The 19466-nt window shown below is 40.9% G+C and overlaps 1 protein-coding gene across 11 annotated transcripts in view; it reads left to right on the top strand.

The window, feature by feature from the left end:
• The first annotated feature begins 343 nt into the window (after nucleotides 1-343).
• Nucleotides 344-19466, top strand: part of Dgkh (diacylglycerol kinase eta) — a 213378-nt gene continuing 194255 nt past the window's right edge. For 6 of the 11 annotated variants that reach the window (XR_015445840.1, XR_015445841.1, XM_087197313.1 and 3 more), the window contains exons 1-2: nucleotides 344-518; nucleotides 7742-7945. Coding sequence is in view for 5 of the 11 variants with exons in the window: in XM_087197313.1 (XP_087053439.1) it covers nucleotides 459-518; nucleotides 7742-7945 (264 nt within the window). In the remaining 6 variants the exon portion in view is untranslated. The remainder of the gene's footprint in view (nucleotides 519-7741; nucleotides 7946-19466) is intronic. The other 5 variants (XR_015445844.1, XR_015445843.1, XR_015445845.1 and 2 more) reach the window with 1 other exon arrangement.

Below are 19466 nucleotides of genomic sequence, written 5' to 3' on the forward strand. Positions count from 1 at the left end.
GCCTGACAGCGGGGTCACGTGCGTCCAGGGCCGCCCGCCAGGAGGAGGGGGCGGCGGGAAGCTGGGAGGAAAAGGGGAGGGAGCCGGGGGCGGAGGAAGGGGCGAGGGGCGGACTCTGCGGCCGTGGGAGGTGGCGGCGGCGGGCGAGCGGAGCGCTCGGAGCGGCGCGAGGGAGCGGGACCCAGGAGGAGGAGAGGAGGAGGAGGCGGAGGAGGAGGCGGAGGAGGAGGAGGAGGCGGCGGCCAAGGAAGAAAGGACCGGCGCGGGGGCGGAGAGCGCGGCGCGGCGGAAGCCGGAGACCTCGGGAAGGCCGGTGGCTGCCCCGGGCCGGAGCCGGGCGGCGGCGGCCGAGAGGGACCGCGGCGGGGGAAGCGCATCCAGCGGCCCCAGCGGAGGCGGCGGCGGCGGCAGGGTCCCGGGTCGGCGCTCCCGGGCGGTGGCGGGCGCGGGCCGGCGCGATGGAGCCGCAGCACGTGCGCCCCGCTCCCGGCGCCCGCAGCCCTGCCTGGGAGGAACCGGTGGGTACCGTGCCCGCGCCCACCCCTCCCGCTCTGTGCTCCCCCGCCCAGGCCAGGTTCTGTTCAGGAAATAGCCCGGGATGAAGTCCCCAGCTGCTTCCCAGCCGGGGCAGCGCTTCCTCCACCACTCCTGCTCCTCCTCGAGCGCCGCCCGGAGCGCCTTTGTCCGGTCGGCTGGGTCTGTGCCCGAGGTCCTCAGAGGACCATTTCCGCGTCCCGTTGACTTCGTAACTTTTCACTTGATTTCCGAGCGTGCAGGCTAGGCAGGGGAGAGGAGAAGCCCCGGCGGTGCGGTCAGCGTGCCGGGCTGGGCGGGGACGGGTGTTCCCTCCCGAGACCGCGCCCTGCAGTCACCTGGGCGCGCAGGTTCCCGGACCGTCGCCGGAGGGAGCTGAGGGCTGAGTGCTGCCCGAGCCACGCCTCCGACTCCGGTTCTTGGTCACAGCCCCGGGCTTTTCAAGGGGTCCTGGGGTTTTGCCCAGGATGGAGCTAGAAGCTAACTTCGCCTTCTCTCGGGATTTTGCCGCACACGCAACGCGGAGGTTGAGCCATTTTAGGGATCAAGAGTAGTGGGTGTGAGTGTCGTGTGTGAGGATAAGGAAGAGGCGACGGAGGGTCTTTGAATGGTTTCCCCAAGCTCTTTTCAACTTACTTCAACTCAGAACCATCTCGCATCCCTTCAGGGATTCTGTCCAGGAATCCTCGTCTTACGCAGACCGTTGTCTTTCATTGTGGACACCTTTTCCCTGGCCTCAAATTTTGGCTCTCCGTGCCCTGCCTGGATGATTGCTGCGCCGTGTCGATTGGAATTCTGAACCGGTCTGAAAAGCCCCGTCCGAAATTTCTGGCCTCATCCGTGTTGTGCGCTAGGAGTTCGGATACTGTTTTTCTCAGGAACTCCGAGAGTTTGCTGAGGCCGGCCTCACCCTGTTGAGAGCTTCTAGGTCAAGTGCCAGGGTTAGTTCTTTTTCTTTTCTAATATGTATACTTGCAACTCCTTTGCCCAGAGTAGGTTTCTCTGCCTCCTGTTTCCTGATCTTTCAGAAGTGTCCTTCAACTCTCATCCATCTGCATCTGCAGCTGTCTTTGCTTTTGTGAATTTGAACATGTTGTTAGGTCGCCCATCTGCTCATACTGCTTCAATTGTGATTATCACTGGGGAGTAAGTTATTCTTGAAATTAAAAATACAATTCAATTTTGACTTTTAAATCAAGGATCGTTGAGAATTAAATCCAATGACCTGTTTTGAACTTTCCTGTATGAAGTCCTTTCCGAACCTGACTACTTCAAGCCAACAACAATCACAGTGGGAAATACCCAGTTATATGTAGTGTTTTCCGTTAGGGTGCCGATGCCAAAACTACTCTGTGCCCAGAAAATTAGATTAAAAATTCCTCCTTTATTTCTAACAGTGATGATAATAAAACCACTCATTTATTTTCCACAGAAAATATTCTGTAGCAGCATCACCACTGGAGCTTTTAAAACTAGGACCTAGACAAATGTATGAGTGAACTGTGAGACTTAATCCAAAATGTATAGCTTTTTAAAAAGTTACATTTATTTTCTTTAAAAACTGAAAACACCTTTTTATTTGGCCTGCAGATATTTTTATCCAACACTTATTATGTCCTGGTACTGTTGGATAGCAGTTAGAAACCCTATGGTCATACATGTAATGACCACAACATATAAGAACTAAAGAAAGGAATTCTCATTTAAGTTCTTAAGAAAGACAATTTATCTAGATTACTCAAAAAATGGCATGTACAAGAAAAAGGAAGAAAGCCTTAGGGAAAAAGAGTTTTTAAATGTTAAATATTGTAGGCTTGTGGAACAAGGGGAAACAGCTTATTTTAAATGTTTTTGAAGAAACAGAAATCCATCAAAATCAGGTGTTTGATCTTTGTTTGGGTCAGTGATCCCTCTAAGAATCTGATCCAAGCTGTGGACACCTTTTTTTCCCTTAAAAAATGCACCTATATGATATACAATCATGTGTCACTTAATGATGGGACAAGTTCTGAGAAATGTGTTGTTGCCAGTTTTATCATTCTGGGAATGGCACAAATTGAGATGGCTGTGACATTACTAGCCAGTATAACCTTCTGGAACCACTATCTTATACAGTACACAGATACACATACACTTTGACACAAATTCAAGGGAATCACAGATTTCCCAAAGACCCATGTGTGGACCCTCAAAGACCTAAGGTTAAGAATACTTGCTTTCAGTTGGACTTCATTTCTAAATTACTTTTTTTTTTTTTAACTAGCACATGTTAGTATTAATGGTGAGGTTGGTGCTGGGAAATTGGAATATGCGTTTAACATACCATGATTATTTTCAACCCCATTAACTCCCTTTATTTTTACTCCATCTTTCCCTACCCCTTCCCCATCTCCAAAACTGTACCTTCTAGTAAAATCTGCTTTTGAAATTCAAATATAAGCAATTTAGTACTTACATATTAAAATACTTATTTATAAAAAGGAATATCCAGTATTGGATAAGTGATATTAATATCACACAGATCCTGTTGGAATATCCCTTATGGCATATAAGAGCATACATATATAAAGATTATTCTTCCTCATTCTTTTTTGAATGGACCCTACAATGGGTATGATTATGCTATTTAGAAAGTAAATGAGCTTTTAGGAAATGATGCTGGCTAATTGTAAAGAGAACAGTACTTCTTGTCTAAGATGCACTCTTCTGGAGCTGAGAGAAGTTACTAGGACTTCCTGACAGTCTTTGTGTTATGGGTAAAATGAATTTATTTATTTAAATGGGAGCATTTAAGTAATCTATTAGCCCTATCATTACTCTGGCTAGGCATTGAGCCTAAAGAGGATAAATGTTAGCATTTAGGTATTTTCTTTAACACTGGTTTTGAAATGTAATAGAGACATTATGTAAATTTCTAATCAGTTAATTTTTTAAAAATTATTTTGTCTGGATTTTTTTTTTTTTTTTTTTTTTGGTACCAGGGATTGAACTCAGGACCTTGCGGTTGGGAGGCAGACGCATTGACACTGAGCTAAATCCCTGGCTCTTGTTTGGATTTTTGAGACAGGGTCTCACAATGTAGTCCAGGCTGGCCTTGAATTCACTAGGTAGCTCAGACTGGCCTTCAACTCCAGGTCCTCTTGCCTCAGCCTCCTAAGTGCTTGGATTACAGGTGTGTGCCACCACCTTGGCTTGAAAAGTATTTCTGTAGTGGGTGTAGATGAGTAGGAAGATTTTTGGCCACACAGTCCTTATTTATAATAATAGCCTGGATGTGAGGGAGTAAATAGTAGAATTCTAGCTAAAATGTAAAAAATGTAGGGTATTTACAAAATAGTTCTTACTGGAGGGATGCTAGAATTAAAGTAAAATTGAGAAGGGAAAGGTTTCAGATGAAAAATGGCCAAAATATAAACCAGAGGTTGATATAACATTTTTGCCTCATGAACAAGGATGACTATATATGTGTGCAGTTGACTACATAACTATCTCAAACTCTTTTCATTCAGGTAACAACTAAGGGAATTTTAATAGGGTTAGTTTTGAATGTTAAATTCTGAATATGTAGCATATAGTTTATTATGGAAATAGCTTTAAAGTTTTAGTGAAAGCGGTCTCCCAACCCTAACCCTAACCCTGAGTGCATATTTTCTTACTGATTAGGATAGTATATGAGTAGAATTTTTTTTTTTTGGCCAGACTTGGGATTGAACCCAGGGCTTTATACATGTTAGTCAAGCACACTAACACTGAGCTACATTTGCAGGCCTAATGACTATTTTTTTTTTTTTTTTTTTTGGTACCGGGGATCGAACTTGGGTCCTTGCGCTTGTGCAGCAGGCGGCGGAAACCACTGAGCTAAATCCCCGACCCAATATGACTTTTTAAAGTGTGATCTTCAGGGTGTAAAATGTAATGTTCTGTATGTTTGTGCTATAATATCTAATGCAAAACCATAGAACATTCTGGTTCAAAAGTTGCAAATGTATATTAATCCTTTTTTGTTATGAATAGTGATCAGTAAGAATGTACAGCAGTTCAAAAATATCTCTAGATAATGATATACTAATGTTCATAAAGCTGGTATCAGCATATTGGCTGTGACTTATGCATGTTCGTATAATTTTTTTTAACGGGACAGGAAACTTTACTAATTTGAAACCTAATTAAGGAGCAGCTTCATCTAGTTCCATTTCATACGGAATGCAGTTGTCTACATGGCTTATGTCCAAGTTTTTAATAGTGTGTCTGTCATATGTTATGTTGCAAATGGATTAACAATAATAAAAGTAATATATAAGAGGCATATTAGAAATATTTTGAAAATCTGGCAACACCAAGTAAGGAAAAAGTCAAGGAAATCTTATAAATCAAATATATAAGGTAATATATCACATATTTGAAATGTTTCACTTGCCATTTTGAGCTACATTAATGTTGAAAATATTGAGACCTTTTTAAGAGAAATGAAGTACATTGCAGATATTCATTATACAGATTGGATATTCATTTCAGAAACAGAGTTTACAGCTAAGACCAAACAAGAATAGGTCAAGTACCTTAAATCAGAGATTCCATACTGACACAGGTTTTTCTTGAGCTGCCTTTTGTGAGAAGTAAGTCAATGAAGGCATTCCCTCATTTGCCTACACGGTATTTAAATCCTGAGTTTTCTATGCACTAGAAAAATTGTAGAGTAGCCCTCATTTATTTAGCACAAGCAGGCTAAGACTGGTTTTGCTTTCAAAGTCCCAAACTGAATTTTAGAACTTATTACAGGAGTCTCTGAAGAGCAGAGCTGGCTGTAAGGTTAAATCTTTTCATTTTTTATTTATTTATTTTTTTATTGAGACAGGGTCTCACTTTGTAGTACAGGCTGTCCTTGGACTCTCTATGTTACCCAGGCTGGCCTGAACTCATGGTGATCCTGTAGACTCAGCTTCCTGAGTGCTGGGATCCCAGGCATGAGCTGCCACACCCGGTGAGGTAAAATCTTTATAAATAATGAATAATTTTACTTTTAGGTATTAATTGTCCAGCTCCTGGATATGAAACTGATTTAAAGGATCTTTAAGGAATCAGTGTTGGAACCAAAGAATAAGAAATGTAGTCCATACTCTTCTTGCTAGTATCACAAAATAGGCACGGACATTAGATGTTGCCTTTCACTTTCATCATTCCTTGTCTGGATTCTGGGAAATGTTGCCACATAAAATTGAAATCATAAAATAGGAGTACAAATATATAACTGACAAACTGATTTTTGTCATATAGTGTAGTAAGTAGAACATTAGAAAAGTAATGACATGATTTTGACTTTGGTCCCAGTTCTTGATTTTGTGCCTCTGTTTCTTTAAGCGAAAGGACTAAGTTTATTCTTTCAAAAGACACCTTAGTGTCTTTTTTTCCATTAGCAACTCATAGACTTCTTGGTGACCAAATAGATAAGGGCCCTTATTTTGATGTTATTTTTCTTTTAAAAGATTTCTCCCCAACACGTTATACATACGGAATTACATATTTATAGGCCCTAAGAACACTTAAAGTTCATTTTGTCTAACTTTCCTAAAGAAGACAAGCAAAGCTGGAGACGAAGTCCATGTGTTAGTATAATATGGCAGCAATCTCCTGTCTTGGAGGATTTAAACTAAGCAGCACATTTCCATTTTAAAGAATTTAATCTACAAGGTAATGTGCAGTATTAGGATTACATACTATTTCTTAAAACTTCTTAGAACTGTCAGCTCTAAAATAGAAATCAAGTTGTTTTTGGAAATAAGGTTGCAACTAGGAAAAAAAAACCCAGAATCTTGGTGTGGAAGAAACTTAAACGTCAAGTCAACTGAAAAAATAGGAAACGAGAGTATGGCAAGGTTGAGAGAGATTGAATGCAAGAGATTGAATACAAGAGATTGAATGTTTTATCCAGGTAAAGAGATTCCAGTGTGGCAGGGACTTTTTTACTGTATTTAAAAATATAGCTAACATCAGTTAGGAGTTTTTGGATAACAAGAGGATCTGTCATTTGACTAGCTTCTCCCCAGTCCTCCCGCATCTTGCAGGGGCTCTTTGATGTTTAGCAAAGACTACCCGCAGCAAGGCTGCTATTCCCAAATGTCCTCAAAGCCAGCTGGCTAAGGACAAGTCCTGAGTTGTTGCTACAGCCTGTTGATCCCATTTCTTCCTGCTGTACTCCGAGTAGGGAGTGGCTGTCTCAGAACTTCCAGTGTGTGTGTGTGTGTGTGTGTGTGTGTGTGTGTGTGTGTGTGTGTGTGTGTGTGTAGGGTACTGGTGTTCACACGGTTCGGGTTCGGGTGCATTGTTTTCTTCCAGGCAGTCTCAGCCAGCGCTTCACCTTAGACAGACAGTTATTTAACATTCTGTGGTCTTGGGCTGCATGTCCTCTCTTGTTCCAGTGCTCTCTCCACGCCCTTCCCAGTTTCCTGTTAGCTAAAGGGAGATCGCTCTTTCTGAAGGCGAAGTTCTGAGCGGAGCTGAACCTCCCGGAAAATGCTCTTCTCTTCCGTGTGCACCGGATGGGGTTGGGGGTGGGCCAAAAACTAAACACCTCGGTCTGGAGAGCTGAAAGGCTCCAAAGTCCAAGGCAGAGCCTGGAGAGGTACGGTCCCTGTAGTGGGGCTCTGGGCCGTAAGACAAACTAGCGCCAGTCCACTTCGGGGAGCAGAGGGGACTTTATTCAGTTGGAACCGTGCAGCAAGGCCCAAGTATCTCTGGGGAGATTTGGGGTCCAGGAGGTGGCAGGTGCGCCATAGGAGTCAGAAGGAAGCTGCAGGTTCCCTTTCTTCCCGAGGCGCTGTTCTTGCCCCTGTTGCCCCAAACCGAGGAAGGGATAGTTTCTTCCCTCCCTCGCCCTCTAGTCCATTCTGAGTAGCCCAGTTGCCCCGATCCCTGTGTCACTCCTGTCTTCTCGTAGTCCGTGTCAAGACCCCTCTCCCGGCACATCCCGAGACTGGGTGCGCAGGGTTTCCCGGCAGGCAGGGTCTCCATCCCTTGGCCCCATTCCGGAGGGAGCGGAGCCAAAGAGCTCAGTGCCTCCCCGCCTGGAGGGCGTGAGCCCCGCGACCCCTCCCCCAAGGGGCGAAAGATGGCGGCGGCAGCGGGGCGCGGGGTTCCGGGCCCTAGTCGGACAGAGTCCACCCGCTGACCGCCCCCGCCGCCCCCGGCGGGCGGTGCTGTGTCCCTGCAGGAGTCGGAAAGGATGGCCGGGGCCAGCGGCCAGCAGCACCCTTCGGGCGCCGCGGGAGGAGCGGCCTCTGGGGCCGGCTCGGCAGTCACCCCGGCCGCTGCCTCGGCAGGGCCGGGAGAAGATTCGTCCGACAGCGAAGTGGAGCAAGAGGGGCCGCAGAAATTGATCCGCAAAGTGTCCACCTCTGGCCAGCTCCGGACCAAGGTGAGGCGGGGAAGTGGGAAGACCGCGCCTGGAGCGCAGGAAGCGTGCCGAGGGATCCCGGGAACCTGGAGGCCGGGGCCGGAGGCGGGGCTGGGGCTGGGGCTGGGGCTGGGGCGGGGCCTGGGCGCTGCGGACGCGGTTCTCGGCCGGCGCTCTGAGTGTTGGAGGTTGTGCTTCGCTGCCCTGGGCTCGGCGGGCGGAGGTGCAGGGGACTGGAGCACCGGCGGGGTGGGAGCGTGGGAAAAAGCGGAAGCGCCCTGACGAGCTCCACTTAGGAGCTTAGAAGGAGTGCTCTCCCCGTAGTGCTCTCCCCGCAGTGCCTTGGTTCGGTAGCGTGTGCAGGCCGACCAGCCAAGGCTGCGGAGCTCGCCGCCTACCCTTCCCGTGGGCCGCAGGCTACCGCCCGTTTGTCCTGGTCTGACCGGGTGGTAGGAGGTGACCCCGACCGACCGCTCTTTGCCTCCTGCTGCCGTCTGGAAGGCTGAAGCCGCGGGGCGGGGCGACGCCGGCCGTAAACGGTGCTCGTAAATGGTGCTCGCTGTTGAGCGCCCTCTGCGTGGTGGTTTTTTAATAATAAAAAGTTACTTTATTGTGTGAAGCTTGGGATGTTGTGTTATTCTTGTTTACGGAGCTTGTGTCGACCTGTGTGTTCTCAAAGTTGAGTCTCAGATCATTCATATACACTAAATAGATGCTTGTGGATAGCAGAGAATTATTTGTGTAGTCAAATGTTCATCTTAGTTTTAAATCTTAGGAATTTCAAAAGGGAACCAATAAAATCTTCAAGGTTGGGTGGTCACTTTAAAAACATTTGCAGAAGTTAATTCATTCTGCAGCTATTTTCATGAGAATCGGTTTCCTAAAGCCAATGGACTCCTGTATGGAAATAGAATTTTTATTATATGCCTGTGGATTACTATTTGTCTTAGCTGCTTACTAATTTTCTAAAATGTGTGGATGCATACGCGTGATCTTTTAAGATGCTTTTGTTAGAGAATCAACAATAGTTTTCACTGAAGTCATTTTAATGAAATGTGTATCTTTAACTTTTTAATAAAGACAAGTTGTATAGCATTTGTAATTAATAAAATAAGGATTTGAAATTTAATGTATGTTTAGAAGATTAAGGTTAATCAAGATAGGGATTTTCCTAACAGTGGTTTTTGTATTTAAAATCTATTTTTTATTTTTTATTTTATTATTATTATTATTAATTTTTGGTTCCGGGGATCGAACTCAGGTCCTTGTGCTTGCGCAGCAGGCGGCGAAACCGCTGAGCTAAATCCCCGCCATAAAAATCTATTTTTTAAAAGTTTATGAAACTAGGTTAATGCATAAGATCGCAGATTTTTAAAAAATGGTATGTGAGAGTGCTTCTTGGCCTTTTGGCTAAGGTCAAGTGTAATGGTATGTGAGGAAGAGAAAGGGAAGTAAAAATGATTAAGATATAATATGTATCAATTCTACAAGATGAATGTATTAAGTATCAAGAACATATAAATAAAAATAAAATGATACATATAAGAAAAGGGTATGACTGCATACATACTTATATCAAAGTTAATTAGAATTTTTACTGTTTGAAAGAAAATTTAGAGATGTCTCTAAGTTGAATCAAGTAAATAAATTCAAACAAGTTTGTTGGTAGTACCACTAACATTTGTGGGTTTTATGAATTATGGTAATAGCTAAGATTAAACACCTTAATTTTGGTGTTACTCGTGGATTAGGGTACAGCTTGTTTATAAAGACTAGATGTAAAGAGCAGTTTTTTGTTTGGCTTTCTAATTAAAATAACACATTTTGCCATGATTACAGATAATTATTGATCATTGAAATGTTGCTTGAATTTCAAAAGATGTGTTGAATATCAGAAATTCAGTGTTACATTGCCTGTGTGTAAGGGTTAATACAAGTTTATCAACATTTCCATATATGAACACCTGACCAATGAACCTCAGTCTCACATCTCACAATCCAGATTGTTTATACCTGTCATAAACTTAGTTATGTCTGAAATTAGTTACGTCTCTTATTTTCTCAAGGAATAAGATGAGGGTAGTCATAGAATTTGTAGAATGAAGACTCCTGATTTTGACTGTTGGTTCCCAATCTTGAGTTATAATCTAGATAAGCATTAAAGGAATAATCTTAGAAAAAAACAGGTACTCTCACGATCTCCATCATAGGTGTGTAAGATGGAAGATCCTGAAAGAAAGGTAGGCTCCAACTCTACCTCAAAGCCTAGTCATTGTTAAGTCAACACTAGCAGTTCTTGCTCTTGTATCCTGAAGGTGCCTGGAAGGACCACTGAGTCTGACAGATTGCGATTACTAGTTGTGGCTTCAGTCCTGGCACACACATAAAGCTATTTGCTAGCCAGTTTACATTTGGGGTGAAAAGGCCACCAATTAAGTAACTACCTTATTTGAAGAGTTCTTTGTTTAAGTATGGGTTAATGCGTTAAATAATTTGAATATTTAAAAAGGCCATTAAATTATGTGTGGCACTTGAAAAGTATCTGCACTTTTTCTTATTTGAGGCTATAATACTTGCATATAATAAAATATTCAAATAGTATGAGTGCGCGGTTGTGGAGAGTATACAATGAAAAGTAAGCTCCCTCTCACCCCAGACCTCTGGTGTTCCCCTCAGGGGCACTCGTTGGTAACTTGGTGTGTTTCGAGAAAATTCCTGTGGATACAAATGTCTTTGTGTTATATATGTATGTATATATAATATACATTCCTGTTTATGGGCTGGGAATTTAGCTCAGTGGTTCTGCCACCTGCCTCACAAGCACAAGGTCCTGAGTTCGATCCCCGGTACCAAAAAAAAAGTCAACAATATACATTCCTATTTATATGTATAAATATATTTAATGATACATATTGATACATGAAAGTATATAATACACATACAGATATATAAAATATATATTCATTGTACATGTATATGTATTTTAAAGAAATATAATTTATACTTAAACTTAAAAAATACATATATAGGTATGGATATCTATGCTTTAAAAATACTAAGGGAACATTTTATAATCTTATTTCTTCCTTGGAGATTTAATACGGGGATTATTTCTTTAATAGCATATATATCAGTTTTAATAATGATGGTATATTGCATTGTATTATGCTGAGCTACATGAAATTGCCCTATCACTATGTCAAACTTGATCATATATAGAAGTTTTGTGTAGTTCTCTGGAAGTAAGCATTGTTCTAGGACAGCACACTAACCTCACCTTTTTTGGGCAGTGTAGTAGATATAGTGCTTTTCATTTTATTTTTTAAATGTATTTTTATTACATGTTTGCAATATATAATGATTACATTCATGGTGGGGAGTTGGTACATGTACATAATACATCTTAATTCCTTTTACTTCCCCTTCCTCTCCCCTTGGGTATGTTGCTTTTTAAAGTAAAGAATAGGACCAATATGACTTTAAAATTAGTGTGGCTTAATAAAATCCTCATGTATTGCTTAGCGCCCTTGTCACATCCCCATAGTGTTTACTTTTTGTTCCATGTTCCATTTCCCTCCCTGATTTGTGTGTTTTGGTGTCCTCTTTGCTGTTTTTCTCTTTTTCACTTTTTTCCTTTCTCTGTATCATCTGATTGGAATTTCAGGTAGTCTCATGTAGGTCCCCAGATGCTGAACGCCAGGTTATTTTACTGGCTGCCTTTATTTCCTAAAGGCAAAATGTCATACAAAAGTGAAAGTGGTGCTGAGGTGGGAAAGCCAAACAGGAGAAGTAACATTCTTCTCAACTCTTCCTCCTCTGTACTCCCTTTTGTTAATTGTTTCTGAGTTTGTGGATTTTTTATTAAGACATACTGTTGTAGAGAATTTCACAAGTATGTACTGAGAATGAGATATTTTGAAACAATGCTAATACAAACTCAGACCAGTTGGGTTTTGAACATGAATGTGAAGGCTTTGTATGCTTTTTTGTTGACTCATGAATCAAGCAATCTTTCATTTTGCAGGAATGGTCAGAGTTGGTTTGCTTGCAGGCTAGAATTGCTCAAGTGTCAAACCAAATGGTGAATAAATGGGGATGATCGAAATGACTTTCAGGCATGAGTCCTCTTGGCCAACGTCATGAAACTTCACATGTCAAAAATACCTCCTGTTTAGGTGTGTTGTGTTCTAATTTTATTCTTCATATTTATGTGTATTCTTAAACTTAATTTATAACCGTCATAAATGAGTTTTTAAATTTAGGGAAAACATATCCAAATATTGGATTAAGACTTCTTTTTAAGTCCAATAGGAAAAGAATAATGATTAATTCTTCAATTACTATGTCTTGTTCATGCACTCCCCTTGCCATTGAGGATTGGACCCAGGGCCTTTGGATTGAGCTGCATCCCCAGCTCTTTTCTCATTTTTAAATTTTGAGACAAGGTCTCATGAAGTCAATGAGTCACTGAGCGGGGGCTCAAACTTGTGATTCTCAAGCCTCAGCCTTCCAGGGTGCTGGGATTATAGGCATGTGCCACCATGCCTGGTTAGTATGTTGGTTTTAACATGAGGAATGTGTAAGTAAACTTGTGTGCCTTTTTGGTAAAGCAACATGTGAAAATACTGATTGGTGCTTTTCTCTGCTTTGTAAGATACAGCTTATGCAATTAAAATACTGTTTTTCACCACAGTCCCTTGGTAGGCCGGGAGGACTTGCTCAGTCAGTGCCTTTCAAATTGTAGGTGGCAGCACATTAGGAGGTCGTGATTGTTCACATCCAGCATTTAAAACTAAACAGAATAAATCGGAAAATATTGTTTAAAACTTTTTAGCTGTAGTTCAAGATGGAAACATTAGAAGTGGATAATGATCTAAATAGGGTAAGTAATAGAAACATTGTCAGAATAGTGTTAAGAAATGATAATAAAGTAGTACCAATAATTTTATGGTTCAGAAACTCAATACAAGTGGGAATTTTTACATTTTCATCAGTGATGAGGCAGGAAGATACCTCAAATAATAATTAATATTCATTTGGGGCAGAAGTAGGCCAACTTCTTCTATAAGGCCCAGGTAGTAAATATTTTAAGTTTTGTGGCCTGTAAGGTCTCTGTCTTATTCACTCAACTCTGAGAATGGTGTTTACCAGGAGGGGACTGTAGAAGGGGTAGGAAAGCATGTGCAGGTCAAAGGGTACAAAGTGTCAGGATGAATTAAGCTCTGAACTTATTCTGAGCAACAGAATAAGCACTACTGTAACATAGCCTGGTCACTATAGTTAATAATAGTTTGTTACATACTTGAAAAGTGCTAAGAGAGATCTTAGAAAAAAGATCACTCACAAAGATGTGCTAATTAGCCTGATTTAATCCTTTCACTGTGTATACATATGACAATATCATGTCATATACTACAAACAATACAGTTTTTGTCAGTTATACTTTAACAAAGAAAAAAAAAATTACCCAACTCTGCCATTGTAGTATAAGGCAGCCATAGACAATACTTATGTGAATAAGGGTGGCTGTGTTCCAATAAAGCTATGAATTTTCAGGTTTTAACAACCCCCTTTGCTTGTTGACTAAAAATCTAGTGCCAGGTGGATATGGCCAGTGGACATGGTCTGTGAACTGTAGTTGGCTGAGCTCTGTTCGAGAAGATGGAAGATGGTGTATAGTTAGGGTTGTAAAGCAGCATGAAGTTCAGGTGCTGCTAAACACGATCAGCATTTGTGGGACCAAATAAAGCTAAATTTCAGTCCAGTAAAAAAAAAATCTCATCTTTGTAGAACATTTTATTTTTAGCTTTGTTTGCGTCTTTGCTTCCATTTGAATGTGAACTAAATATAGACTGGAAATTCTGACTCTCAGTACAGTAATATATGGTGTAACAGCTTTCTTTCCATTTTGATGACAAGTTAAACATGATAGCCCATTATTAAAGATAAGAGACATAAGAAATAATTTACTAAACCTTTACATACAACTTAAGATGCCTTATTTGTAGGTATCTAAATTTAGAAAGCTTTTACTTAGCTTAAGGTTGTATGTTTGCTATCAAGGTGGAAGTGGTGAAAGGTTATATGAAACCAGCATTACAAATGACTTGGGGCTCCTTTCTGTTTCCAGGGTGCAGTGTTGCATTTACATTGGATTTTTTAGGCTTTACTTACTAAGGAAACATGTTTATAAGCAAAGGTTTTAATTAAAGAGAGTTGTTTTTCATTTAAGAATAGACCTTTGAAAAAGCCCATAACATGTTAGTACATTACATACTCCTTTGGTAAACTGGTTTGGTTTTTTGGGGTATTGAGTATTTTGCTCTGACTAGGCACTTGAGACACATTTATACTTTTGATACGGTTAAATAACTTAAAAGGAATTCGGTTTCCATTTTATGTAGATCCCTTTTATCCCCACCTGAACATAGATGGTAAGATTACCCTCTGCTTTTTGTTATGAAGATATTTTGAAGCTGGATAGGCTTTTTTTTCTAGTACTGAGGATTAAACCTAGGGTATTTGCATGTCAGTGTGGCACTCTACCACTGAGCTGTACCTTCAGCCTAATTCTTGTTGAGGAAATGATTAATTTACCACTTGTGCATTTGGAGTCACTGACCTCCATTGGAGCCATTTGAGTACCAGGACTTTTCAAACTACCAGGATGTAATTTAGTATAGTAAATTCTTTAAATATAAGTTTGATGCATTTATTTCAGATTAAAAATTTTAAAAAAAGTTTTAATTTTGCTCAGGCTGGCCATGAACTCCCAGGTTGAAGTGATCCTTCAGCTTAATCTTCCAGAGTAGCTGGGACTATAGGCTTATACTGCCATGTCCAGCTGTTTCAGAAATTTAAAAGTACTTTTCTACTTACTTAGCATTTTATTATTTACAGAGCTGATAGTCTTATTTAACAGTTGTATAAAACTACTTGTGTTTTTAAATTGGTAAGATGGAGCCTGAGTTTGAGATTATCTGCTGACTAAATGGCAGAGCTAAACCTCAAAAGCAGTTCTTTTCACTCCTGTACCTTCCCTAGGCTCAGAGGACTACAGTAGATGGCTCCACATTCCTGTTTCAGAGCCCCAGAGCTTGCCTGTGAAACTGTAATCTTGTGGTCTCTCTCCACTTCTTCCCCTGGTTCCCTTATCTGTCCCTGAAATTCCTTTTCTTTCTTCTGCTTCTTCCTTCTTCCTGCCTTGCCTTTATTAATTTGCTTCATCTATAAGCATTATTTCTTTGCCCTTGTTTTGGGTTTCACTGTGCCTTCTTGTTTGAATCCTGTTTCTAGTGACAAGCACAAGAGTAGGTATTTGAAATGTGACTTGGGATTGAAAATTTTAGCTGAAATTTTTACTGATTTTAATTAAAATGAGCAAGAAATCATTGGGTCATTTGAAAAAATCTTCAAGTCTAATTAACAAGAAAGTGCTTCGGGGTACTTAACTCTGCAAATGGGATTTCAAAGAGAATGGTTTCACTTCTGTAGGGTAAGGTGTTATTTTTGAAAGGTCATATTATAGCTTTAAAAATGATTGTGTAAAGTAATTTTCCATTTGGCCTGTTAAGACATATTTGGGGAAAAATGTGAGTGAAATTTATTTTATTTATTTATTTATTTATTTTTGGTAGCGGGGATCGAACTCGGGTCCTTGCACTTGCACAGCAGGCGGTGAAACCACATCCCTGGCCCTGAGTGAAACTTATTTATTTATTTTTAATTTTTTAAATTTTTTGGTACCGGGGATCGAACTCTGGTCCTTGCGCTTGTGCAGCAGGCAGCGAAACCACTGAGCTAAATCCCTGGCCCTTGAAATTTATTTTTAACCAGCTAAGGAATGAAAATGACAGCTTTTGTGGTGCCATTTTTTACTCATCTGACTATTTTACCAAGAAAAGAAAATGTGCAAAAAAAATATACACCCGAGTAGGCATACTGTTCTGAAATAGGTTATTAGTACAAACTCCTATAGTATTTCAAAATTATGTAATATTATATTTGATATATACATAAGCATATAAATAGTTCTGCAGTTTGTGAAGCACAATGGTGAAATGGGCAGGGTGAATCCAGCTTCAGAATGATAACATTTTCTTTTTATTAAAAAAAAAATTAATTTTATTAGGGGCCAGGGATTTAGCTCAGTGGTTCTGCTGCCTGCCTCCCAAGCACAAGGACCCAAGTTCGATCCCCAGTACCAAAAAAAAAAAACCAACATAAAATTAATTTTACTGATATATTTTAGGTATACAATATAATGACATTCATCAGTGGAAATTTGCACCTTTACATAATCTCTCTTGGTTCTTATTTTTTTCCCCCTTCCCGTGCCCTCCCTTCAACCCCTCCATCCCTCCCTATTTACAAACACTTTGTTTCCATTTTTCCATTTTCTCATATTAATTCCATTCCCTTCTTTCCTTTCCCCTACCCCTCCCACTTTCCCTACTCCTTCCCCTTTGCCCCTTTTCTTCCTATTTCACATTATCTATTATACTTTTTAGTCCTTATTTACACTTTCAGTTTCTCACACTAGAGAAACTATTCAGTATTTACACGTGTGTCCTATTTATTTCACTTAAGAGTATCGCCTCAATGTGCATCCATTTAGCTATAAATGTCTCTAATTTCTTATTTTTTTATGGCTGAGTAGTACACCATTTTGTAAAAAAAAAAAAACCCACATTTTCTTTATCCAGTCTCCAGTTGATGGGCAATTGGGCTGCTTACAAGTTTTAGCTATTACAAATTGTGCTGCTGTGAACATGGGTGCACATATATCACGGTGGTATGATTCTTTTACTTCTTTGGGGAAGATACTGAGCTGGGGAATAGCTGGGTCAAATGGGACTTCCAGTCCTAGTTCTCTGAGGCATCTTCATAGGGATTTCCACAGTGGTTGCACCAGTCTACACTCCCACCAGCAGTGCAGCAGGGTTCCTCTTTCCCCACAGCCCGCCAGCATTTGTTATTGGTTGATTTCATGATAGCAGCCATTCTTTCTGGGGTGAGGTGGAATCTCAGCATTGTTTTCATTTGCATCTCTTGAATGACCAGTGATGTTGAACAGTTTTTCATATGTTTATTGACTATTTGTACTTCTTTGCCTGAAAAATGTCTGCTCATTTCAGATGCTCATTTTTGGATTGAGTCTTTAAATTTGGGAGGTCTGATTTTTTAAAGTTCTTTATAGATTTGAGATAGTAGACCTTTGTCTGAGGAAGAGCAGGTGAAGATTTTTTCCCACATTGTGGGTTGTCTCTTCACACTGCTGGTGGTTTCTCTTGCTGTGCAGAAGCCTTTTAATAAGAAGAGATCCCATTTGTTGATTGTGCTAGTTCACGGGCAACTGAGGTTTTGTTCATAAAATCTTTTCCTACACCAATGTCTTCAGGAGTTCTGCCTAACCTCTGTGCCATCCGGTTCAGCATTTCTGTTTTAATATTTAGATCTTTAATCTATTTTGATTTTAGTTTAATACATGGTGAGAGATATAGGTCTTGTTTTAATCTTTGGCAAGTTGAAACCCAATTTATCCAGCACCATTTATTAAAGAGGCTATCTTTCCTCTACTGAGCTTGTTTGGCTCCTTTGTCGAAGATGAGGTGGCTGAGTGTATCTGGAGTTGTTTCCGCATTTTCTGATCTGTTCCACTGGTCTTCAGGTCTGTTTCTTTGCCAGTACCATTGTAAGACCCAGGGCCTTACCAAATGCTCCGAGGAGCTGAAGTGGAGCACACCCGGGGATCCCAGCGGTGCCTCCAGAATGTAAGACCAAAGGCCTTACCAAACGCTCCAAGGAGCTGGAGTGGAGCACACCTGGGAAGGAACACACTGGCCATGTTGGGAAACAGACCTTTATTAGTCTGGCCAGACGGCACTCCCGAAGCAAAATAGCTCAGAGAGGCACCTGGCTTAGAGTCCGAGGTTGTTTTATAGGGGGTTAAGGGGGGGGTTTAACATGTGGATTCACAGAAAAAAAAAAAAAGAACAAAGGTTAGTGGCTCATTGTCACATGCTGATGTTCAGCAGACATCCTGACTGACAGTTACAACCACCCTGTTTACAGATTGTCCTATAGATACTGGGCCCCGGGACATTTGGATTTAGGGCAAACAGATGGCTGAGTAACCTCGCCCTAGTACTGATTGTCCATTGTCCGGAGGCAAACACACTCCAACCATCAAATTTACAACAGAATCTAGGGGAGTAATTAACTTTTGAATCACACAGTCCCACACCATGCTTTTTTTTTTTTTAATCACAGTAGCTTTGTAGTCTATTTTCAAGTTGGAGGTTGTGCTACCCCTGCCATATCTCTGTTGCCTAGAATTGCTTTTGCTATTCTGTGTCTCTTCTTGTTCCAAATGAATTTTTGGATTGTTTTCTCAAGGTCCATGAAGTATGCTGCTGGGATCTCAATTGGGATTGCATTGAATCTATATATCAGTTTTGGAAGTATGGCCATTTTCACTCTGTTGATTCTTCCTACCCAGGAGCAAGGGATGTCTTTCCATTTTCTGATATCATCTTCAATCTCTCTTTTCAGAGTGCTATAGTTTTCAGAGAAGAGGTCTTTGATTTCTTTTGTTAGGATGATTCCTAGGTATTTCAGTTTTTTGGATGCTATTGTGAAAGCAATTGTTTGCCCTATTCTCTCTCAGTGAGTCTGTTGTTCACATAGAGGAAAGCTATTGATTTTTGTGTGTTGACCTTGTATCCAGCTACTCTACTGAATTTGGTTATTAAGTGTAGGAGACTTTTGGTGTCATTCTTGGGGTCTTCTATATAGAGTATCATGTCATCTGCAAATAATGACAATTTGACTTCTTCATTTCCTATCTTTATTCCTTTTATTTCTTTCTCTTGTCTAATTGTCGTGGCTAATGTTTCCAAAACTATATTGAACAGGAGTGGTGATAGTGGACATCTTTGTCTTGTTTCTGATTTTAATGTGAAGAATTTTAATGTTTGACCATTTAGTATGATATTGGCTGTTGGCTTTTCATAGATGGCTTTTATCAGATTGAGGTAGAGACTATCTCTTCCAATTTTTTGTAGGGTTTTTATCATAAATGTGTGTTGGATTTTGTCAAATCCTTTTTCTGCATCCCTGGGATGAATTGCACTTGGTGAGGGTGTATGATCTTCTTGATGATCTTCTGAATTCTATTTGCCACTATCTTATTAAGGATTTTTACATCTATGTTCATAAGTGAGATTAGCCTGTAGTTCCCTTTTTCAGTTGGGTCTTTCTCTGATTTGGGGATCAAGGTGATGCTTGGTTCCAGGAATGAATTCGGGAGTACTGCTTCCCTTTCAGTTTCATTGAAGAGTTTAAACAGGAGTGGCGGTAGTTCCTCTCTAAATGTCTTGTAGAATTCAGCAGTGAAGCCATCAGGACCCAGGATTTTCTTAGTTTGTAAGTTTTTAATTACGTTTTCAATTTCGTTGACTGATATTGGGTTGTTTAGAATTTTTAGGTCTTCTTCGTTCAACTTTGGTAATTCATACGTGTCTAATAATCTGTCCATTTC

The sequence above is a fragment of the Heterocephalus glaber genome, unplaced genomic scaffold, assembly GCF_053883595.1.
Source record: "Heterocephalus glaber isolate CG9 unplaced genomic scaffold, H.glaber_assembly_v1.0 deba00001666, whole genome shotgun sequence".
Taxonomy (NCBI): Eukaryota; Metazoa; Chordata; class Mammalia; order Rodentia; family Bathyergidae; genus Heterocephalus; species Heterocephalus glaber.